The 18,977-nt window shown below is 41.2% G+C and overlaps 2 protein-coding genes across 2 annotated transcripts in view; one reads left to right on the top strand and one right to left on the bottom strand.

The window, feature by feature from the left end:
• Window positions 1-18,977, bottom strand: part of LOC310786280 (FRAS1-related extracellular matrix protein 2-like) — a gene marked incomplete at both ends in the record, with an annotated part of 317,396 nt that overhangs the window by 261,615 nt on the left and 36,804 nt on the right. The window lies entirely within an intron of this gene.
• Window positions 1,384-2,956, top strand: LOC310786297 (homeobox protein Nkx-2.4-like; the record flags this gene model as incomplete). The annotated part of the gene is made up of 2 exons (XM_083647467.1): window positions 1,384-1,750; window positions 2,310-2,956. The coding sequence occupies 2 exons, from the start codon at window positions 1,384-1,386 to the stop codon at window positions 2,954-2,956; spliced, it is 1,014 nt and encodes a 337-aa protein (XP_083503593.1).

Consider the following 18,977-nt stretch of genomic DNA (forward strand, 5'->3'; position numbering starts at 1 on the left):
AGGGTTGGTAGCTGCTTGTTGCCGTGCCATGCTAAATTACATTAGTGCCTTCATGCACGTGCGCTTCCTTCCTCCAAAAAAGGAACAATAACAACATTCTTAAAATCTGTTCATGCGTTAATGTTTGGAGAAAAAAATAGAATTATCTCATGCAAATCTTGTCCAATTAAATTTGCACATGTGTACGCGGCATGTTTTACCTGTTCATATTGGCTATTCAAAACATAAATCGCCACTCATCATCATCATCATCATCATCACGGTCGGCGTGGCCACTATCAAGGCCACACAATGCGTTTACAAAAAGCTGTCCATGCCTTGTGTATTATCCTTATGAGACAATATAGCAGTATCAAAATAGCCTACCTAACAGTGCAATGCAATGGCATGATAATGTGCTGTAGACCCATAGCAGATGTATAGGCTATTGGATTGACCGTTATTCATAGCAGTTTGTAGTATAGTTGTTTCTCCTTTGTCCCTGCTGTTGTGTCTCTTCCTCTGATTCTTCACCTGGCGCCAGTCAGTTTGCTCAGAGATTAAAATGTCAGGTCAAGACCGCAGTGTCATTAGGCTACTGCATGTTGACTGGACTCGAGGATTTGTGTCAATATGGTCTCCACTTTGCATTAAGTTTAATGAAGTAGCCTGATCATGAAATGTGTTTCACGAAAATTAGATGACTTTGGCAGAACAATTTAGATGCTGTTTTTCTTCAGCCAAAAAAACACATCACGCATGAAGTGAAAGTCATATAGGCTATATGCTAGGAGCCCTATCCCGGTCCTCTTTCAATATATTTTGTCACTTTGAGCTTATTTTTGGACTTGTCCCACTCTGACGGGGCAAAATGATGCTTAAGAAGCATAAATGAGTTGGTCATACAACTTCATGGTGCCTCTTTGATGATACTCGGTGGCCCTTATGTCTGTTCAAAGTGCTCTCAAAGTTTCTAGAAAGAGTGGAATTCCCTACTGACGCAAAATAGTCATATGTGGTCAGATCAGCTGATGTGCTGCCAGATGGATTCTCACCTGCAGCTAAATAGGACAGATTCATAAATATCGCGCTTCGTTTTGTTAATGTAAATATCTTAATATAATAAAGCAAAGTGCGTTTTCATATCGTTGCCCTAAAATGTCAATGACTATTGTTTGCTGGTTTAGGAGGTTTGCTCCGCCCCCTGTGTTTGTCGTAAACCTGGCTCCTAGCTCCAATAAACCCGGGCTAAGAGCGCCCTGGGCTCGCCTCCTTCTCCAAGGCGATCAATCGGATCTCAGGCGCACTACAAGCACTCTCTTACGTAGACATCCACCAAGGAGAGAGCCGATACAACAACACGGCTGATCTGCTCAAACACAAAAAATACCTGCTTTCTGAACCATGTCGTTGAGCCCAAAGCACACAACGCCTTTCTCAGTGACAGATATTTTGAGTCCAATCGAGGAGACCTACAAGAAGTTTAGTGGCATGGACAGCGCTGGGAACCTAACCTCTCCACTGGGAGCCTACCGACAGCCTCAGGTGTCTCAGACCGCCATGCAACAGCACTCCATGGGCCACAACGCCACCGTGGCTACTACCTACCACATGCCACACACTGTATCCCAGTTCTCCCACAGCGCGATGGGGGGATACTGCAATGGGAGCATTGGCAACATGGGAGACCTCCCGTCGTACCAGGAAAGCATGCGGAACAGCGCAGCAGCAACAGGGTGGTACAGCAACCCGGACCCCAGATACTCCACAAGTAAGTTCTTTAGTCGTTTTATGCACACTTTTAGGTGTTTTTCTGGTTCGTTTTGTTTTTTGTTTTGGTATAAATTTATATTGGCATTTTACGAAAGAAAGAGGAAAAACACGCAAAGACTTTAATCTTTAATAATGCATCAATCTTTTAAATATTTCAGCAGTTAGTGGGGCTATCGATATAATACATTGGGGCAAATTATTTACAGCGATTTAAGCAATATTTTAATGGGCATTAGCCTGTCTCGATTTGTGACATTTTTGGATCTAGACATTTTTCAAATGAATGATTAACAGATAATAATAATAATATTATTATTATTATTATTATTATTATTATTATTATTATTATTATTATTACTTTTTTTTTATACCCGAAATGGTTCTGGACAAAAGCTGCTACCTGACCATTTGTGATTATAAGCACAATTACGCACAAAAGTCAGCAATCAAAATATGGACTATACGTCAGGCGAAGCAGACATCTCCCCTTCTGTTTATTGAATGCACGTATATGTATGTATATTTTTAAGTTTCTAGATACATGGGACCTTCCACAGGTATGAACATGACCGGCATGGGGAGTCTCACGGGAATGGCGGACGCCACCAAATCCATGCCAGCTCTCCACGCTGCGCCCAGACGGAAGCGGCGCGTGCTGTTCTCGCAGGCGCAGGTCTACGAGCTGGAGAGGCGCTTCAAGCAGCAGAAATACCTGTCGGCGCCGGAGAGGGAGCACCTGGCCAGCATGATCCACCTGACGCCGACCCAGGTCAAGATCTGGTTCCAGAACCACCGCTACAAGATGAAGCGACAGGCCAAGGACAAGGCAGCGCAGCAGCTGCAGCAACAACAGCAGGATGGCAGCCTGTGCCAGGGGCAGTCCCCGCGGCGCGTCGCGGTACCGGTTCTGGTGAAGGACGGTAAACCGTGCCAGAACGGCTCCAACACGCCCACGCCAGTACAGCAACAGAGCCAGCAACACAACGGGGCCGGAGTCGTGCTCGCAACCTCCACTAATGCCATGAGCCAGCATCAAAGCCAGCAGCAGGTCAACGCCTTGGTCCAGGCCCAGGAGCTAGAGGAGCTGTCGCCCAGCCCCCCCTCCCTGCACAGCCAGCTCAACATGGCCCAGATAGACTCCTCTGCTGTAGATTACACCAGTAACATGGTCAGCTCAAACCTCCTCTACGGCAGAACGTGGTAGGACCTATACTACAGTACTCTCACTTTCCACTCTTTTTTACATGTTAAGCTGCGGATGAACCCATGCAAAGAGCAAAACGTGAAATATATCATGTTGATATACACACACAGAACGCTGGGAAAATAGGGGCCCTGGTGTCGGAGGGCTGGGACAGGGCGCACAGAGCGCACCAGCTGATCAGGGCACATTTTCTTGACATCTCTGAGAGGGGAGTCTATTTTTGAACATTACACGAAATGGTTGCCCTTGAAAGCAATTATGTCGTTTCTGGACCTTTTGTAATCCATGTTATAGACTTTCCTCATGATGTTTCAAACGTAGTCTATGTTGAACACACAGGAATGCGGCTTCACTTGAGTTGGGGCTGGGGGAAAGGTGGGATCAGGTTTGAAGTATTCCAGATACACTAGCCACCACTCACTCCTTATTTGCGGTGATAACCTGGTATTTTATCCTATTAATATTGTAAACTAATGTATTGATTTAGAATTATTAAATAAAGTAGGGACTTGTATATTTGGCTAACACACAAGAATGCGTTTAACTGTATAATAATCGTTATTGCGTCCACATTTATGTTTTCTTTATTATTTTGTATAAGTTAAAAAGGAAGAAATGCGTGATGGCTGCTGTATATGTTTCAAAACCAAGTGAACGTTAACAATAAATAACTTGAAGTGTGCGAGCTATTCCTGAAGAAGTAATTTTTTAAGGGATCTGTTTTGGAGTGCATTTTCATTATGTTGTGATTGAGACCAAATTGAGTTGGAAAGCCCAGGTCGATAGCAGCCAGCTTTTTTCACATGAAGTTTTGGAGGGTTTGTCTCTCATGCAGGATGGCTGCACTGACTGGGATGTCACCCCTTTTAAAAACAACAAACACATATAATAGCATGTCAAATATTACATTTATTACAATACATTTATTTATTTCCTTGTCAACAAACTCTTCAAACATATTGATCTAATGTTTCTACCCCCAGACCATGGGTTCATTTCACCACGACTTAATTGGTCAATTTAATTGTGAATGCGAGCTTCCATAAAATACACATGACTATATTATTGTAATAATAGCGAATATTTTCTCTAAAATGTAATGCATGGAATATACACTGCATTATTTTATTATTATTATGCGGTGTCATCTAATTTAATCCTGCTGTAATTACGGAGTAGCCCATTTAATGATTCAGAATTTGTATTATTATTACTATTATTACTATTATTATTATCATCATCATCATCATAATCATCATGTATATCTGAATTGTTGCCAACTAAGCATGTTTTGCATACATGTTTAAATTCATCCGTTATTCATATCTTTCGGTTTAATGTTTCAAAGCTCTCTTAAACAAGAAAAAAAACTTTAATAACAAAGGCTAAGAATGAGTGTTTAACAGTTGCCAGTATACCAAAAAAAAGTTAATTAATTTAGACCTTCAATCCCAATTCATCACCTTTTTCTATATTTGAACAAGAATGTTGTGTCTGGGTGGCTGGTATTCATATTTAGCACAGTGTATTTTCATATAGAAATGGAAATTATGAAAAGGACCATTGCCTGAATTAAATGCTGTAATTTGGTAAAGCAGCTCCATCAAAAATGTTTTAACTTGGTAACACAAGTTTACCCCCCTTTCATTCACTCAAACAGGATTTCTGATTCTGCTCCCATCTTTTTAAAAGTTATAATATCACATACAAAATAATATAGAGTAAACAAAATTTACAAAAAAAAGGCTTGACATGGCCAATGATGGTTTTGATGCTGGTTCACCAAATGAATGTGAGATATTTGTGATGCGTTGAAATGCAGCGAAGCAAATCTTTCAGCAGCACCTTGTTTCCCTCTGTCTCTTTTATTCGCGCTCTTCCTCTCACTCACACTCACTCACACACACACACACACACACACACACACACACACACACACACACACACACACACACACACACACACACGCACGCACACACACGCACACGTACGTACCATAACAGCCCATTCTGAGCCATCTCTTTTGAAGATGAGTGATTTGTGCAAACAAACTCCAAAGTCTTTAAGGCCATCAGTGTCTCTTCCCCTTTGCTACTGTCCTCCAAGCTGATTCGCCTGTTTTTTCACCAGCAATGGCATCTAACGTTTCATTTCCTGTGGTCATTTAAACACGTTTGGAAATTACTTCTCAATCCCCTTGCTGATGATACCCTGTGATGATGATGGCTATCACTGTGTCTCAATGGAGACCTTGGAGAGCATCCATTTCCAGCCCCTTCACATACCTGGCAGCTGTATGTATATGTGCTATCATCTCCTCACTCGAAGGAAGCATCAGAGCCAATATGCATCTGACATTTCAAATTGAGCGCAGAAACACCATCAGAAGGGAGTTTGACAAGAGTATTAAAAAAGAGAAATGCATTCCACAATAACCACTTTGATGCTGCAAGATGTTTCTGATTGATTTTGTCTCTAAATTGAGGGCATGAATGAGCTGTCAACAGAGCTTTTGATGGTGGGCCGCAGGAAATGAAAGTGGAGGTGAAGCCATTCTTTTCTCTTTTCAATAGCCTTATGGCGCACTAATAGGCTATGCTTGGTAATCATTGGCTATTGTGCCTGTTGCTTCTCTCAATTTATTGGGGGGGGGGGGGGGGGGCACCTCTCTTTGTAAAGGTATATATGGGGCTGGCTGGACACTGTAATTGGCACTGGCACCACCATTTCTGTCTGGAAAGTTCTGGCTCTCATGGATGATGCAGCCGTTATTGGTGTTACTTCAGTGTGGCTTGATGAACCAGTCTGTCAATATGAACAGACACTATATGCAACTAAATTATGTCCATTATCGATTAATCTGTTGATTTCCTCAATTAATCGATTAGTTGTTTGGTCTATAAAATGTCACTAAATGGTGAAAAATGTCAATCACTTTTCCCCCAAAGCCCAAGATGCCATCCTCAAATGTCCTGATCAACCGTCCACAACCCACATATAAGTTTACTGTCAGAAGACTAAAGAAACCAGAAATATTCACATTTAAGAAGCTGGAACAAGAGAAATTTAGTCCCCCCCTTAAAGATTAGTCTTAATGATTAATCAATTGTAAAAGTAGTTGGCAATTAATTTTCTGACGATCAACTAATCGATTAAACGACTAATCGTTGCAGCTCTATAACAGACACACACATAGATACACACATGCATACACACAGACAGATATAGATACACACACACACATGCATATATACACACAGATAAAGAAAAACACACATGCATATATACACACAGACAGATATAGATATACACACATGCATATACACACACAGACATAATATAGATATACACACATGCATATATACACACAGACAGATATAGATATACACATGCATATATATACACACACACATACATATACACAGACATAATATAGATATACACGCATGACCAACACAGTCTCTTAGATATACACATGCATATATACACACAGACAGATATAGATATACACACATGCATATACACACACAGACATAATATAGATATACACACATGCATATATACACACAGACAGATATAGATATACACATGCATATATATACACACACACATACATATACACAGACATAATATAGATATACACGCATGACCAACACAGTCTCTTAGATATACACATGCATATATACACACAGACAGATATAGATATACACACATGCATATACACACAGACATAATATAGATATACACACATGACCAACACAGTCTCTTAGATATACACATGCATATATACACACAGACAGATATAGATATACACACATACATATACACACAGACATAATATAGATATACACACATGCATACACACAGACATACAGTATATAGATATACACACATGCATACACACACACACACACACACACACACACAGATACAGATATACACACATGCATATATACACACAGATAGATATAGATATACACACATGCATATATACACACAGACAGATAAAGATATACACACGTGCATATACACACACACACACACACACACACACACACACACACACACACACACACACACAGACAGATATAGATATACACATGCATATACAGTATACACACAGACAGATATAGATATACACACATGCATATATACACACAGACAGATATAGATATACACACAGACATAATATAGATATACACACATGGACAGATATATATATACACATGCATACACACACACACACACACACACACACACAGACAGATATAGATATACACATGCATATACAGTATACACACAGACAGATATATAGATATACACACAGACATAATATAGATATACACGCATGCATATACACACACAGATATAGATATACACACATGCATATATACACACAGACAGATAAAGATATACACACATGCATATACATACACAGACAGATAAAGATATACACACATGCATATATACACAGACAGATATAGATATACACACATGCATATATACACACAGACAGATATAGATATACACATGCATATATATACACACATGCATATACACACAGACATAATATAGATATACACACATGCATATATACAAAGACAGATATAGATATACTGTACATGCATATATATACACACAGACAGATATAGATATACACACATGCATATACACACATACATAATATAGATATACACACATGCATATACACACACACACACACACACACACACACACACACACAGACAGATATCGATATACACACATGCATATATACACACAGACAGATATAGATATACACACATGCATATATACACACAGACAGATATAGATATACACACATGCATATACAACACACAGACAGATATAGATATACACACATGCATACAGTATATACACACAGACAGATGAAGATATACACACAGACAGATGAAGATATACACACAGACATATACACACACATGCATATACACACAGACAGATAAAGATATACACACATGCATATACACACAGACAGATATAGATATACACACATGCATATACACAGACAGATAAAGATATACATACATGCATATATACACACAGACATAATATAGATATACACATATGCATATACACACAGACAGATAAAGATATACATACATGCATATATACACACAGACATAATATATATATACACATATGCATATATACACAGATATAGATATACACACATGCATATACACACATATTATATAGATATACACACATGCATATACACACACAGACAGATATAGATATACACACATGCACACAGACAGATAGCTGCATGTGGAGTATAAACGAATAACTCGTACATTAAATAGTGATGTTTTTCTATAGGAGCTGGAGGGAGTCTTTCACTCCCTCAATGCCATATGTTGTTTAGACTATAAAATGAGGGGCATTCTATTTCAGAGATGTAAAGAAGTTCTTGGACTCTATTCTCCTTAGGTAATTGCAGGTTGTACTGCATCATTTGAATCTAGTAGGGAGCCTTGCTTCTGTCTATGCCCCCCCACCCCCTTGCTCCCCTCCCCATTATTCTACTTAATATGTCAGAAGGTCTGATCCCAGAGAAACCTTTTCAAGTCCTATTGATGTGTTCCTCAATTGACCATGGCGACCTAGCAACCTAGAGAGCGTTAATTGGCAAGGGCTTAACATCACTGGCTGCATAGTTTGCACAGAAATATAGGCCTATAACATATGGCTAACCTTTATCATACATAATTCAATCTTGTTTAGTATTGCTGATATGATACAGGGGGGAAATGCTTCATGTCATCTGTCTTTCATAGCTGAGAATAAGAAATGAAAGAATTGCACATGAAAAGGGCCTGGACAGTTTCTAAGAGGAATAAAGTGCAGCATTAATCATGTTCTTGATGACATATAAGAGAAAATAGCATAATGTGGGTCAGACTTGATGGAGACAACACAAAAAGAAAGCGGGAGAAGCGCAGCTCACCAGTTATTAGTTATAACCAGTTATTCCAGAGGTATGCACGTTTTGACATCGTTAATGGATACCAAAGTATGTCAACAGTAATATCTACAGTATACTCTCACCATGAGTTCAGTCTCTTTGGTCAAGGACCAATTTTGACAAATATATTCCCATTCCCCTTAAGCCGTAAGCACCCAAGAATTCAAGAAAGTGCTATGAGCACTGTGTCCCGCTTCCCTGCTCTCTCCTGCTCCCCTCTTGTGTAAGAGATAGTCCCCAAACCAAACCTTGCCCCATGTGAAATGATTAGAAGAGGCGAGAGCTGCTTTTCTTTCACTGTCCCAAAGGATGCTTTGAATTGGCAAGTTCTGTTCTGAGGGAGATTTTAATTAGTGTAACACCCTCGTATTATGGCGAGGAATACTTTCTTTTCTCGACGACCAAACCTGTCTGTGTTGCAACTATGGGTGGGAACCACAAGTTAAATCACGATACGATAATACATTGATTCATTGGACGATGCGATATTTGCAGATATCACAAAATCTGCCACAATACAATTTCGATACGACTCGATTCAGGGGGCAGCCATGATCGATATTAGATATGTGTTGATTTATATTCGCGAGGGGAGCAAATATCCTCCCCCTCTTTTTCTTGCATGCTTGCCATGGCACTCGCATTTTTTGTATGGGGAAAGAGATGCGCTTGGGCGGAAATGGTGACGCAGACGTGGCGTGGAATTTCAAAATAAAATAATAGAAGTAATATTAATTTCTTATGGTGTGATGGGGATTTATGTCTGTGTTTTCACTGTGCATCAATGCTATTGGATCGTTGATCATTTAATCGATGCATCAATGCAGATCAATGTCTCATCCCACCCCTATAGTTGCAACTTGCACTGGTTTCCACAGACTGCATCACTGCAAGCCTATACAGCCTCGCCAAAACCCTCATCAGCTTGCAGGATCAAAGGAGACTTTTCCCCATGCAGGGAGGAAAAAGTATCATAATTCCGGTCATAAAAAAAGAAGGCCTGCAAACAATCAGCTTCCTAAAGAGTGAAAAACATTTCAAGAAGGTCATAGGACTCTGAGAGCAATTCTAACTAATAGATTTCCATTAAATTAAATATATGAAACCACGTTTCACTACCGCCTTTGGTTTCAAGATAACATGAACTCTCTCTTTCTCACACACACACACACACACACACACACACACACACACACACACACACACACACACACACACACACACACACACACACACACACACACACACACACACACACACACACAAAATGATACACACACACACACAAAATGATATTCCGGGGCTTAAACTGACTAATTCCATTGCTTGCTATGAATACCATTGTAGCAATATGTGGCATTGTGGAGGCAAAGCAACCTTTTGAAGACTATTCTATGTCACTACTAGAAGGGGGGGGCAGAGGATAGAGGACCAGGTGGGTGAATAGTGTGTGTGTGTGTGTGTGTGTGTGTGTGTGTGTGTGTGTGTGTGTGTGTGTGTGTGTGTGTGTGTGTGTGTGTGTGTGTGTGTGTGTGTGTGTGTGTGTGTGTGTGTGTGTGTGTGTGTGTGTGTGTGTGTGTGTGAGGAAGGGGGGGTCACAGCATCCCTTATTAGAAAACCATGTCACATTCTCCCCTACGCCGGCCTGGCTCGCTGCAATGCCAGTAATCCCTGCTCCAAGTCCCCCTATGCATGTCATTCAGTTGGCTCATAAGTAGTTAGAGAAACTGTTTTCAGTTGGCTCATAAGTAGTTAGAGAAACTGTTTTCAGTTGCCACTAATAACTACTGACCTGCAGTGACACAGGCCAACAATAGGTTTGTCAGGCCTGAAACGCACAACCAAGGAAGCTGATTAGGAACTCAAGAGGTTTGAAGCAAGAATCAATGGCTGCTCTGTCCCGCCGTCGGGCTTCCAGCATGGCGCTGATAATTGTGGGACCTCCATTTAGTTATGCCTCATTAAGTCCCACAAACTCCCCCTTAAGGAAAATTTGTTTAGCCAATTCTAAAATCTATGACGGTTTTCCAGCTCCTACCAAGGTGCCACTGTGTTTAGACCCCAAGACAGAAGAGGATGGCAGGGGGGGGGGGGGGTGGGCAGGAAGACCATACTATACCATGTGATAACTGGTTCACAAATAGGCTATATGAGAGCTTGTCGTATTGAAGCGTTATAACACTTTATACGTCCATCTGGGTATAATTTGTTCCATCTACTGTTTCCTGCATAAAAGATTGTCACATTATATCACAAAATAAATGTCAGTTTTAGCAACGTTCCCAAATATTCAGATCGCTCTCTCTTTACAAATCCTCTATTTCACTCTTTCATTCTCATAAGATGAGATGAAAACTACCCGTAATTAACAGGCTTTGATAGTTTCAATACACAGTTGATGGTGCGAACATTTCACTCTTGTGCAATGGCATACAAAGAGCCACAACTGCTGTAAAGAAAGTAAGTACAATATGCTCTTAGAGCCTAGAATCCAGGCACACATACCACTATAGCTGCAGGGAAATATTGAATTATATTTATGGTCATTTAAAAAGTTACAAGACAATATGCTGCTGTTCAAACTTTCTGATACAGTATTTTTCAACACAAAAATGAATGGAGCTATATGGTAGCACTTTTTGTTTTTGACAGTTTAGTGAAATTTCTATTCATTTGATTCAATAGATTGCAGTGTCAGAATGTTAGTTTTACTGCTATACTTACAATAAAGTAAAAGGGGTCAGACATAGTTCACAGAAATACCTGGACTGTACGCCAGACTCACAAAATATTTTCCATCACATGAAGGATAATCTTTTCTTCAAGAGATTTGTAAGCCATTCAAATTAATGATCTAAAAGTATTTTACAACGGGCTAGACATGATATAATTGTCCTTCATCCTTGAAAAAGGTTTCAGTTTGCCAAAAGCGACAAGGAAGAAAAAGAAAACCAAAAGGCATTTGTCTTTTAATCATCTTAAAAAAATAAAATACAAAAAAATAAATAAAGGAAAGAGGTGAAGTGAAAATGAGTGACAAATGAAGGCAAATAACATGAGAGGTTTTTGTGTTTGGAAATGTGAAATAGACTATAGGCTATGCTCAGGACAAAAAGCAGTTCATCCCTGTCCTTCACTCCTCTTTACTTTTAAACCAGCAAGCAGTTTCCCCTCAGCTCACCGTTGCCACGGTAATGGCCAGCTGCCAGTCTGAGGATTACTGGTTAATAGGGCCGGAGATGGAGAGCAGCTCAATGAAGGTAGGCAATGGATAAGATCAGTGTATGCTGGCTACAGCATAGCTACGTATGCACGCGCGTGCATGTGCTGCATGCTGTTTTTCTTCTGCTAGATATCATTTCACCATATAGTCAGTGTATTCGGATACTCATGTATTGTATCACAATTCCAGATGCTGTAAGTCTGTCCTATGCATGCACAAACACACACACGCACGCACACGTATGCACACACACACCCACCCACACACCCACACACATGCACACACACCCACACACATGCACACACACACGCACACACACACACACACACACGCACGCACACACACACACGCACACACACACACACACACACACACACACACACACACACACACACACACACACACACACACACACACACACACACACCAGGGTCACAAATTGTAAATAAAAAATTCCCCCTTAAAATCCAGGGACAAGGCTTTCATTAGGAGAACTCCGCACATCTCTTTCTCGGGGCAGGTGCGTGGCACAAGGCCAAAGCATTCATAAAATGTAAAAAGAGTCCTGCACACTGTCCAAACATGCAATAAAGATTTATTTTGTAACGTTTCAGTCTCTTTACCTTTTTCAAACAAATGTTTTGAAAAAGGTTTGTTTGAAAAAGGTCAGAGACTGAAACGTCACAAAATAAATCATTTTTGCAAGTTTGGACACTGTGCCAGACTCCCTTTTTACATTTTAGGGACAAGGCTTTCAAAATGCCCGTGAGTTAAATGGGGAGAATAATCCAACAACAGACACAAACACACATTGCAAAAGACATGAGAAAGATAGCACTCAATAGCTGCGTCTGTCAAATTAAGCCCAGAAGGGCTTAATCATCTCTCCAAATATGACGTTGGATAATCTCCCCCCTCCAAAACACGCGGGAGCCTTAACGCCAGCGTCCCACAGGGCCAAGGAGGCAAAGAGGACCACCCACTTCTCTTTTCAACGATCATCTTGCAGCAACCTGTCTCCTCTCCAGCATTCAGCAGCAGACACTGACTGCTCTCCAGAGGGAATTACAATCAGACTGTGTTGTGCCTCCAATAAACTTCAGACTGTAGCTGACAAGCTGAACTCTGTGCAGCATGTGACCTTAAGGACAAACAGGATTACACCCCAAATCCCATGTTCCTTTCCTCTGTCTCCCCCTCTTAAGTTGCTATAGTGAAGGGAAAGCTGTCTGCACTCACACAGCCCGGATGCCTCCTGAATTTACAAATTTGGAATATAGCCTACTAAAAATATGCAAATCGCTTCAGGTATTAATGGGTGATGTACAGTATGAATAGTTTGGTTGAGTTCCAAAATGAAATATCCATTTGGAAAAAGTGATACAAAAGCCACACAATTAAAACAGAAGTGTGTTTTTAAAGGATAGATTAAGACGGTAACTTAAAGGGACACGCCGCCGATTTTCAATGCTGATTTATTTTGCACATAATCTCACAAATATACGAAAGCTGTAAACAGTTTTGCAGGCATTCATTTAGTTTGACAGTTATTGAGATTTGATTTGAGGGAGTGGATCAGTTTGAGTTATGGATCAGTGTTGTCATTCATGCACAAATTACGTCACTGGTCCACAACTGCAAAATAAGTCAGCAGTGAAAATCAGCGGAGTGTTTCTTTAAGCTGTTGACAAAATGGTAATACTGTACCTTCACAGACTGGAACCTATAATGATACTTAAAGGCCCAATCCGTCAATACTCACTATTACTGACGCCGGTGGCCGTTAGTGTAACTGCAGGCAGCGTGTGAACGAGCTGACGCGCGGGCACCATACTCGCACGCGCACAAGCAGTTGCCTGGCAACAGCAGACTGTGATGGTTGCTTTGTAACGTTAACTCATAAAAGTCACTTGAAAACGGCAACCTGGAAAATTTATCGGTCAGATCAGCCTCGAGATGCCCAGGAAGGATTCTGGATGAATTAGGGGACGTTATTGTGGCATGTTTGGCCGTGTTTTGGCTTGCGTTGACTGCGGGGAAGTCGATACTCATGTTAGCACAAGCCAGGAAATAGCCTGCTCCCCCTGTACGTACGGTACCGTGTAATGCCTGGAGTTGACCAAACTGAACAATCAAACAATGTTTAATAAGCATAACAGTAACGTTAGGCATATTTACGACTGTTAAATTCATTATCCACACAAGACGGTAACGTTATTAGTGGGGCTGGTGGTAATTTCTATAAATGTAAATTAATATTAGCTAGCCACGATTAGCATCAAGCTAACGTTAACTAGAGCCTGCTGGCTGTGGGACAAGCCAGGAAATAGCCTGCTCCCCCTGTATATACGGTACCGTGTAATGCAGGGCCGGCCCTAGCCATCTGGGGGCCCTAAGCAGGATATAGATCAGGGGCCCCCTCCCAGGGGCGGGGGTTTGGGGGCATCCGCGCTGGAAGTACTTTTAAGTAGGGGGTGCTGTAAGGAAGGGACTCTCGGTGCTGCCCGCTAGGGCAGCGCCGAAGAAAATTTTACGTTTTTGGATTTTTAGCCATATTTAGAAGAATATTTAAAACAAACAAACATGACAATGACGCTCGTTTGTAGCCCTATCAGTGTCAAGCAAGCGTGTAGAACCCAGCAGCCATAGGGGTTGCCAGGTCAGTTAAACCAGGGGTTCCCAACCTTTTTTGTGCCAAGGACCGGTAGATACATGCAGGACCGGTTGTCAATTTTAATGGTTTTAGTTACATATATATTTACTCACCAGGTGGCGACAAAAGGTAAATAACAGCCTTTTGTGTTGTATGTAGCCTACAGTATTTATGTTTTTGTTTAAACTACAAACATAAATAAACATCAACCCATGTTTTAACTACCACACACAGCCTATAATATTATAGCCTATGTTTATTAAAAAAAAAAAAAAAATGGGGCCCCCCAACTCCCGGGGCTCTAGGCAGCCGCTTGGTTCGCATATAGGGCGGGCCGGCCCTGGTGTAATGCCTGGAGTTGACCAAACTGAACAGTCAAACAATGTACCGTAAGCATAACAGACAGTAGGCTAACGTTAGGCATATTTCCGACTGTTAGATTAATTATCAACACAAGACAGTAACGTTATTAGTGGGGCTGGTGGTAATTTCTATAAATATAGCTAAATCTATTAGTTAGCCGCATATAGCATCAAGCTAACGTTATGGTTCTAATAGCAGCTGCAGGTTCACCACCGCAGCTAAATGTTGTCAAACAATAATGTTCCATGACCATAAGCATAACGGTAGTAACGTTAGGGTTGCATTACTTCAGACAAGACGGTAATGTTAGCAGAGTTTCTGACCAGGTGGTCAGATACTTGTACTACGGAGTGACAGTAAAAATCTTGAATCTTGAAAATCCATTAGCAAGCAGCTAACGTTATCTGGTCAAAACCACATTACAGTAGCTACAAGCAGCAAGTTCCCTTCATGAACCGAAAACACAGTCCTGACTCTAGTTCCCCCCCGATGTCGGTCACATTGCTGCTGTCTGGCCAGACGGGCTTCATTAGATAAATATTTATTTATTTATTTAGTGTGGACTTTTTCTGGAGTCTGTGTTGTTGTTTCCTGTAGCTAGCAGCTAGTGACGAACGTAACGTTAAAAGCTACTTTAGCCATTTCCTGTTAGCAGTCTAGGACAAGAGGCGAAGCTCATGAACGCGCGCAGACGTCACATCCTCTAGCTGTGGCGGGAAATGCTATCCCCTTCGAAACTGCGGATTTTCCATGTATCTTCTGAACGGCTGGTCGGAGAGAAACGCCCCTGGTCGCCATTTTTAAGTTACGTCAAGGCGCACTCAATGCCAATAATAAACACTTTGTGCACATTTATTTCTCGCCAGAACCAACGGAATGGGCCTTTAATGATGAACTTTTTTGAACATTTATTGGAATAGAACTCCCCATGTATCTACAGAGGTGTCTCCCTTGGATCTTCTAGCAGGCAAACGTGAGTCTATTACTTTACTTGTAACTTGTATCATCTGCGTATTATCTGTTCATTAAAACCTCATCAATATGAATGACAGTCGAACAAAGAATTTGTCTTGGGACACCAATTAGGGCACAATCCACATGGGACAAAGGCTATGTTTCTGATGGCAGCCATGCTGGCCAGTGAATCGGCTCAAGTGTTTATTTGGCCCGCTTTAGCCAGCTGGCCATACGATGGGACAGAAAGGCTACATTGACTCCACCCTGCAGGGGGTGAGTGGCACAGCGAAAGGGAAATGGGACTCTTTTTCAACTCCCTCTCCACAATGCAGCATGTCCAATCAAAGACCCCCACCCCCACCCGCACCCACCCAGCAGACCCTTTTGTAGGGGTGGGGGCGGAGGGCTGCCAACCCCCTCCTCCCACCGCTGTCCTGTCTGTCTGTCCGGGCGGCCACACTTCACTGCTAATTAGCGGTCAGATCCACTGGCCCCTAATCAACAGGACATGTTAAAACTGGCCTAATCAGCACTAATCCTGGCTTTGTGTCATCCCCCCCAAACACACACACCACCCTACCACCCACCCGTCTAAGGTATTGATTAAGGCATCTTTTGGGGAATTTGGTGGTCAATGCACTACAATCTTGCATCAAGGTGTGCCAACATTGCACAATGTCGTCTGATGTCATTTCAAAGTAAAGCGTCTATAGGGGGCATGCATGCTAAAATTGTTCTTGTACGCCGGCACGTGAGTCATCGTATTGCAATTCCGTGCCATTAGAGATCATTGGCGACAGTAACTAACTTCAGATAAAGCCAACCCTTGTTTTCACACTGAGCCCTACACATTTTAGAGTTCTGAAGGGTTTCATCAAACGAAAGGGTCGTAGCCTTTTCTCAACCCATCGATGAACATGTAATCCTTCAACTGAACTTAAAATGTTAAAATCTCCAAAACTGGAGTCACACACACACACACACACAAAACTGATAAACTAGTAACAGAAAATTTTCTAATTTCTAACGTATGGCTGTCTGTCGAGTATGATTATTAACCAGCCTTGCGTTAATTAACACCTAACATACAAAGATGTGTGTGAACAATAAGATATATGCATTCTGCTCTCAAGTGATTATTCATGTAGAGTACTATGCTGCCAAATCATACATTGTAGACTGAAACAACTGACCTTGAATGTGTGGAACAATGAAAAAAGAAAAACTATTATATTAACAGCTGTAAGTAGCTAGTTTTCGTCAAATTGTAATGTGTTATTGTATGAGAAAAAATACAATAGACCTTGAATGACGAAAGCTAGTGGGCTTATTTGCTATTGAGAGAAACCTGGTTGTTTATTCATTTGATTCGCTGAGCCTCTCATGCTGGATGTTATATTTACTTCCGTGGGAGACAGACTACTTAGACACTTTATGAGGACAAATGAGATCATCAGCGTCGACAGTATGGATGCATTTTAAACCAAGTGCTGAACTGTGGAGAATGGATTAGGTCATTACCAGACTTTTCAGCACTATAAGGCCATAAATTAAAATCTCCAACAACTTCTCAAGTGACAACTCCTCATCTAATCAGGGGGACAATCATGGAGAGGCCTTGCTGTTTACTGATTGCTCTAATCAAAAATGGCTTCTTCAAACACAGCTAATTGGCCAGTTTACCCACGGAACAGGGAGGCAAATGTAGAGGGTCTACTGTCGTGATTTCAGGGACCCAAATATCTCCCATTTGCATTGAGTGCCACCAGAATGCACTTGACTCCCACAAGTTATCAGCAAACCAGACAATTATTCATCAGGCACAAATTGGAACATCAAAGTCAAATCAGAGAATTACCGTCGGGAAGCCCCCAACGCAAGGGCTGAGAGAGGAAAGGTAGCCTCTGATTGACCGCGTTGCCCTTACAATGCCTCAGGCTGCATCACAAGTACAACCACACAGTGCCTGAACTCATGAAGAAGAAGACTGGAGAGCAAGCTAACCCAGCTCAGTCATCAAGGCATATATCTTTACACTGCTGAATAAACAGCTTGTTTGTGGCCAAACATAAAAGTTTCCTGTTTATAACCCTTTGAGCACACGGATTAATTCTACTGAACTGGAAACAGATACAGCCTCCCACTCACACTATGTTGATCAAAGATGTCAAGCAACACCTTAAACTGGAAAAACTCAGATCCACCTTACAAGGGTCCATTGAGAAATTCCAAAAGACTTGGCAACCCTTCAGTGATTATGTAGCTGCTAGGCAATAAATATCCTCTTAACTCTGCCACAATAACTAGGTTATACCTATTGTAAGATGTCAATAAGAACCATGTAAAGTAGCGTTGTACCTTGGATGATATTTATACTGTTTACTACTGTATGCTGTTATATACCGGTATGTATATGTGTCCTATTGATTTGTGTGTTGTGTGTGAAAATTCTGCATTGTTTTTGTAATATTTTATATAATTTGTATCCATTGCTTACTGTCTGTTAACTAAAATACCAATAAACAGAATGGCGAAGCCTATTAGTGCTAGTCCAATAGATATTTCGAAGAAAAGTTCTAGAAGTGACCTGTTGGTGAAGGTCCAGCAATGTAGTCGGCATTCAGGTGGGAAGGTAGCAAAGCTGTCATCTGTCATCTTTAGCCTCAGACACCTGTCAGAGGTACGTGTGAGGAAACTCCTCTGACCAGCTGTGACAAACGAACAAACAAATATACTGCCGAGCTGGTTGGATTCTTGATGCTGCAAGCATTCATCAACACATAATTGAGCAAATAGGAACAGAAATATTATTAAATGG

This window comes from Poromitra crassiceps (assembly GCF_964638095.1).
Source record: "Poromitra crassiceps genome assembly, chromosome: 1".
NCBI classification, from domain to species: domain Eukaryota; kingdom Metazoa; phylum Chordata; class Actinopteri; order Beryciformes; family Melamphaidae; genus Poromitra; species Poromitra crassiceps.